Below are 7,500 nucleotides of genomic sequence, written 5' to 3'. Positions count from 1 at the left end.
GAGGGTGTGGAGTTGTTTGCATTTTAAATTTAGGGTGTAGAATGTAACAATTTTCTAACATATATAATTAAACATTCGAAAATTTCATCAGCAACTTTTTGTGTGTTATCTATTTCAACTAACACCCTAGCAACTGATGAGCATGCAAGGTTAAATGTAGGAACATCAATCTTGATTGGCCTCGCAAAAATTGTACCCGGAGAAAATAAAATTTTATGATTGAATAGTTGTAACTTCAGCCTATAAAATTTGAACAAAATTAGAAAAATAGAGGGTTTTGTTTGAGGGCCAAAGTTAACAGGCCATTTGAGAAGCTTGATGCTTCTATTTTCAATCTTTAAGTATTTCTTTGCAAAAAGCCAAACATAGTCCTCCTTGCTCATGGATTAAAATTTGCCTACAATCAAGTATTCCCACTTTCCATTCTCCCAAGAGTTTCAAAACATCAAGAAAACTTCATATACATTCCATTTTAGGATGGTCATATAGAAACTTGCCAACTAACACATACTTGCAAGACAACGATAATGAAATTGTATAATTTTCAGATAAGAAAATAGCTGACTTACCAATCTTCCTCTCATGTTTTCTTACAAATAGATTATCACCCATACGTTCCAATGCATCATGATGCTCTTCAGTGAAAACATAGTTCCTGGAATCCACCTTACTAACCTCTGTGCTACGATTTACCATCTCAACAAAAGATGTTCCAGCCATCTCCTTACCTCTGCCATGAAAGACGCGAACTCTAGCAACCTCCCTAATATATTGGAATTTAAACTATTTCCATGTTCTAAATAAGGTTGAAAATTTTTAAAAAATCATTGGTTAATTAGAAACTCATTGTTTTTCGACGGTCAATAGCGCATTGCCTTTTCACTTGTCATTAATCTAAGAAACAACGACTTTGTTTGCAATTTTTGGCATTCGACGGGCACTACCTTTGGGTTTATATCAAAATCACAGTTGTTAGTTTGCTAACAATTAACCGTCAATTGAAAAACCAATAGGTACAACCTGTCAGTTCATGTCGAATAAATAGTCATCAATTACATTTCAATTATCCATCAGTGTAAGTATCTGACAAAACTATTCATCATTTTTTGTGCATCGATAGTCCATTGCTTGGCCATCGGATAATTGCTGAAAAATTGTAAATATAAAATATATATAAGAAGAGTTTTCATTATTTCATTATAATTTTCACACCTTCAATCATATCTTACATATAAATTCAATTATATATTGCAAAATCTAGTTTATCAATCAATCAATTATTAAACTAAAGTCACATGAATGTACGCACAAATTAAACATAGAAATAATCAGAATTCATTGAACTAGAGATTTAAACAAGTACAGAAGAATAACATATTCAAATGTCTTATAAAACAAAAATAAATAAAAACAATCATAGTCATCATCTCTCTCCTCATCGTTCTTCTCCTTGATCTCCTCCTTTTCATGTTATTTCTCTCTTAGTTGTGTCTGATGTCACAATGTTTCTAATTTTATTTTCATTTTTAGCTTTTAAATCATACTTCATTTCATCGAGCTTAGCAGCAAATTGGGTCTCTATATTAAAATTGAATGTGCCAACCTCCCTATAAACCTTATCCTTATAAGCGGTGGAAGTAAATATATTGAATGTGCAAAAAGAGCAACGAGCATTGCACGCTTCTGCATATGAACCCAATCCATGACTTACTTCTTTCTTCCTTCTTGCCCCGAACTGTCTCTTTCCATAGCTCATACGCGTACTGATCACGACCCAGGATTGTTCCTCGTGTGCACTGAGTTTGCATCTCCTTCAGAAGCGCCAGGTTTTCCTATAAAAAGATTAGAAAAGAAATTTACATGCAAAATTAAATAAAACAAAATTTTGAATTGGCAAAATTAAATACAAGAATAGTTTAAATTGTATGACAATTTTTTATATTAATTACTTGAGTGGTATGAGATTTAATGCTTAATCACGTATGATATGACTACATAGCGCGCGCATATATATATTAATATATATATATATGTGTGTGCACGCTCGTGTCGTAAGCATTGATTTGTGGTGGCGGGATCACTGTAAGTCTACTCAGGTCAAGGGTTGATCCAACCGTGGCGCGGAGGCTCTGAAATTTTAAACACATGGCGCAAGCTCTCATCGTGGGGCCAAAAAACGTATGAGAAATCGAAATTTGAGTCTCTCCAAAATACATATATATATATATATATATATATATAAGGATCTGAAGATAAAATATTTCAAAGCATACTTCAAATATTATTTAGGAGAAGATGAATTTCAAAATTATTGAAATATTTTTAAAATTTAGGCTATTTTGATGTTTCATTCTCTTCAAATATTCTATTCTAGATGGCTATTTTTTTGTCAAATTATGTCAAATGTGGACTATCAATGCGCAAAAAATTTGACATAATTCTCTTCAAAATTTGAAAATTTCAAAGTAGCCTAAATTAGCATATATTGAAAAAGCCGCTATGCTTATAATTTGACACAAAATAGCCTAAATTACGTCAAATTCAGTATGCTTATTTTTAGTTTAAATATAGCCTAAAATATGTCAAATTCAATATGGAAATTTTCAAAATAGCCTAAATTAGACATATATCAAATATTTGAAGAGAATTACGTCAAATTTAGGCAGTATGCTATTTCATTCACTTCAAATATTTCAAATTTTGATATTTCTCTCTTATTAAATAGCCTGACTTCGCTATTTTCATAGTGAGATATATATATATATATATATACAATATATATATATAGCCTCTTCAAGCATTGGGAAGCCACATTGGTGGCTCCGGGGACCGTACCCTACTTGATTGGCCCAATAATTAGCTGCATGCCGCCAGCTATTGCTGTTCGGCAACAAAGATACGTGCCAAGTTTGTTAATTAGTTGTTAAATTTTAGAAAACTACAAGTTAAATTTCAAAATTCTGTTTACATTGTTAATTAAAGTGCAACAAAATCAACTAGTCCAAAATTTAGTCATAACATTTTTTGTTTAGTGGAACTTTTGAATTTAATGATTAGCTTCACAGTCTAATTTATAGATATGGGACTAAAGCATATAACATGCTATAATACAATGTTTTTTATATTTGAATAGCTGTCCTATGATATCGCATAATTTTTTTTTAAAAATTTTAGGTAATGAATGCTTAATCAAAATGAACATCTAATTTTTAAATTTTTATATGATTGTTGTAATATTAATTTTTATTAAATATTTTTTTATGAATGTATTTATGTAAAATAAATTATAATAATTTTGAAATTTATTTTGGCTAAGATTTATTTTAAATATCTAAATAAAAATATTTCATCTAGAAAAGAATGAACTTATAAATTATCAAAAAAATGTAATTTATAATGTGCATAAAATAAAATTCAAGGAAATTCATATGTAGTGCACTTTTATTTTATAACAAAATATACCGTATTTTTTCAAAACAAAATATTCAACATTAAAAAATTTATTAATGCATGTATTTAAAAAATTTTTCTATATCCGCCTCTCGTTTCAGAAAAAAATATTACATCCTCCACATGTAGAGTTACGTGCAAAGTCCAACGAAATCACACCACATGAGAATATTCCCGGTAACACAGGTAACACGGGGAATATTCTCCCGTGTTATTCAGGTGTTATTGTATGTTATTCATGTGTTAGTGTTTTGAGAATATTCTTGATATTATAATAACATAATAACACATCAATAACACTTGAATAACACACAATAACACCTGAATAACACGAAAGGAATATTCCCCAGTGTTATCGGGCCGATTTTTTTTTTCTCACCTTTACATGTGTGGTGGATTTTATTGGATTCCGCACTTAACTCTACTTGCGGAGTCCTAATGTAATATTTTGTCCTCGCTTCAAGTGCATTTGTCTGCATGAAAACTTCAAAAGTCGCGTTTAAATTTTAATTTTTGTTAAAAATTTGACATAATATAATAATAAAAAAAATAAAATATTCATGTTATAGCGATCGATTTTCATTTATCTATTTGAAAGAACAAATCATCAAAAAATTTTTGTTCTTTTCTCTCGTATGTTCTTGTACATTGAAGCATTGAATAATTCAATAAAAATATATAACTGTTCTTTTTTAGGCTAGCCTTTACAAAGTTTTAAGCTAGACATGGCAAAGCCGTCAGGTTTGATTGGTTTAAGCACGTCTTTTGACAATCCTCACGACATAACATAATAAGGGAAAATATTTACGTACTGAGTACGCACGTAGAAGTGTGCGAGTATAAAATTTATTCGGGAGGCATTGGAGGGTTATGTTGGCGTTATTATGGTTAATAGCCACAATAGTCTGACAAAACTTCTGAATAACAGCAGTAAATATGAGCGCGAAACCGCAGAATGTTTTAGTAGGTTATTAGAGGATTATTGAGAGGTTATACTTCAATAACCTTTCAAAACCTCTGATAACTAAATTATTAGAAGATTATTTCGTGGAAAACGCACATAGAACTGTGTGTGTATTACATACATAAATAACACTCTTAACATGAGACACTAAGGTCACTCGTAAGTGACAACATAAGGCAAAATTTATAATTTTTTAAATGCATTTGATAAAAAAATTAATATATTTCGCTGTATGCTGACGCTAATCCACATTATTATGTATTAATAATCAAATGTAACAATAATTTAATTTGCTTCGAAAAAAATTAAGTGTACCAATCAATTTTTTTAAATGCTTGTGTGCTATCTGGACTTGTGCTACTCGGGGTAGGGTATTTGATGTTGGCGACAAGAAGGTTGGTGTGGACCATTAGCTTCATCATCAATTAATATTGATATATTCGAGAGAGATCCTCGATACAAGCAATTATTTAATATAAACACACGTTTCAAAAAGGGACGAACTTTCTTGTCGCGCACAGCAAATTTACAGTTCAATGAACTGGCTTGTTTAAGACAAGAAAATATCCATCCATGTTGTCATTTCACAAAGTTATAGCTTATCTATTTAGTTATATAGGCTTGAAGAAAAATCAAATTTTAAGGCTGCCGCAAATATACGATTATTTTAGAGATAATATGATAACAAGTATTCATAAAAAAAAAACAAAAAAAGTGTAAATTGTAAGAACAGCATTATTAAATTTAGGAGTTTTTTATTTATTTGAAATCCTGAAGAAGATCATGATGGGAGGGAAGGAGAAAAGGTCATGTTGTACGAAGGAAGAGGAAGTGATAGGAGCTCGCTAAAGTAAGCTTAGACAAGCTCTAAGGTATGCTAAAAGGAACTGCTACAACAAAAGATCATTATGACATATGAAGTTTGTGAGAGGAGCTCATGATAGATTGCTGAGGCAAGCGTCAATGGGATACAAGTCTTGTTAAGGAGACGAGAGCTTGCAAGGGGAGTTCATGATCTACTTCATATGATGACTTGTGGTTGATGGTGTGTGCGAATCATGTTAAAATATAGTAGGGGCGAGCATTGATGAGAGCTCGTCTTAAAGAGATGGTAACGTGGTGATGGGTTTCATTGTAATAATGCACAAAAAAAAATTTATTTGAATTTTATTATTTTTTAATATACCAAAAATGAATTTGGAGTGAGTTTCAAATTCTTCAAACAAATACATTGAATTTCTATTTTGGACAAGTAAATTCAAGAATTTTCAATATCTCAATATTTAAAATTCAATACATTTAAAATTCTTTCAACTGGACTATCCCTTCATCAAAGTTTATCTGACACATAAATAAATAAAATATAATAGAAAATGGGATTTTCTTTTATGAAGAACATAAATGAACTTGAAATTTTTTCAACATTAACATAGTTATTGCCTTGTGGATTTATTTCTATACTTATTTGTTTAGTTGGCAAAAGGCATTAAGACATCTTTCAATTGTGCAATATTAAATTTAATTTTTGACACCAATTAATTTTGAATATACCAAAAGGAGGTGGTAGCTAATGATTGCCAATAATCATCTTCATTGTGGTGTTTAGAATGGGGATTCTTGTGCGGGATTGTTCAACAATTATCATAGTTGTTAGTTAATGGAAGCAAGAAAATATAAATTTACTATGCTTTTAAGTAATTCCATATATTATGAAACTGAAAATCGTTATATGTAAGCTCATCTTAGATGTTATGTTTTGGACATTAGTGTTGTTACAAGGGGCTATTTTTTTTCAAGTAAAATCTTTAAAAAAAAAATGCAAGTCCTAACTAGAAATAAAATTTCATTAATCAGAAGATAAGAAATATTTTTTTTAGTATAATAGCATAATCGCATGGAATATTCCCCACAATTCTTCCATAGTGACTTATCTAGACTCATGGTTAGTTTTAACTTCAGAACTATAAAACTCTAGATTTTAAAGGATACTAAAGTAGCATGCATATGGGGTTTCAATAGCTTAGAATTGGAGCAAATCTTCTTATTGTACTTATCAAATTTTAAATTTTATGAGGTATTCCTATGATTTAGGCATAAATAAATAAATAAGAAGATTATTCTACAAAACTCTTTCTCAATCAAAATAGAACTTTTGATAGAAGTGATTGGATATCCTTCCTTGCATAAATTAGTATTACAGTGCATTATTGATTGATTATAATAAAATTTGTAATTAAAAAGTGTGATGTTTAAGAAATTCTTCATTTTGGAGAACAATGCCCTAATATATTTTTGTTTCATAAGATATTGTGAAAGTACTGCGGGCGCGCTCTTCAATTTCATGTTTATGTCTTGGGATTGACATAAAAATGACCATATACTTCGACTTTTTTTCTTTTTCTTTTTTTTTTTTTGAAAAACCTTTTTGTTTATATGAAATTAGGACTCTTCTAATTGTCAAAAGGTTGAAAGGTCTCTTCTGATCCTAAAGAAATTATTCTTACTCTTGGGAAGTTCATTCATGATACTAATTTTGGAATCAATATAGACTCTAGAGATTACTCTTACTAGCAATTGTTACCACCACATTCTATCTCAAGCAACATAATCTTTAAATTGAACGACTTAATACATTTTATAGGGATTTTAAGGACGTAGTTTGTGCATTAATGATAATATTTAATGTTAGATCATGGCTTTGTTACAAAAGTGTTTCTTACAAAATCTTAACACCTTATGAATTATTATATGATTAAAATTTAATGACAAAATTTTCTATTGTCTTAGAAGATTTGATGATATTTTATTAATTTCACTGTAAGTTCTTTTCAAACCAAAGCATGTGCCAATCAATGCCAAAAGAATCATGACATCTAGATAATAATTTCAACTTTGGGACTCAATTCATTCTGGGATTAGCAAATATTCTAGAAAACATTAAACATATAAATAATGTAAGGAAGAAAGTCAAACGAGTTGGATACCAAATAATCTACATTATTTTAAGAACATTAAAGCCATGTAACTTAAAGTATCACTTTTTTATTCTTGCAATTTGTTCCTTAGTTCACATAAATTGTTTCTTC

General features: G+C 29.8%; 1 protein-coding gene across 1 annotated transcript in view; it reads right to left on the bottom strand.

The window, feature by feature from the left end:
- Positions 1 to 1,756, bottom strand: part of LOC110037988 — a 12,764-nt gene extending 11,008 nt beyond the window's left edge. Inside the window, exons 1-2 of the mRNA XM_020742741.1 lie at positions 1,545 to 1,756; positions 595 to 763 (exon numbers count right to left, since the gene is read on the bottom strand). Coding sequence (XP_020598400.1) covers positions 595 to 763; positions 1,545 to 1,756 — 381 coding nt within the window. The remainder of the gene's footprint in view (positions 1 to 594; positions 764 to 1,544) is intronic.
- Between the last annotated feature and the right edge of the window lie 5,744 nt (positions 1,757 to 7,500).

This window comes from Phalaenopsis equestris, unplaced genomic scaffold (genome assembly GCF_001263595.1).
Source record: "Phalaenopsis equestris unplaced genomic scaffold, ASM126359v1 Scaffold228635, whole genome shotgun sequence".
Lineage (NCBI taxonomy): Eukaryota > Viridiplantae > Streptophyta > Magnoliopsida > Asparagales > Orchidaceae > Phalaenopsis > Phalaenopsis equestris.
The sequence above is the reverse complement of the archived record's forward strand: the minus strand, read 5'-3'. Positions and strand labels throughout refer to the sequence as shown.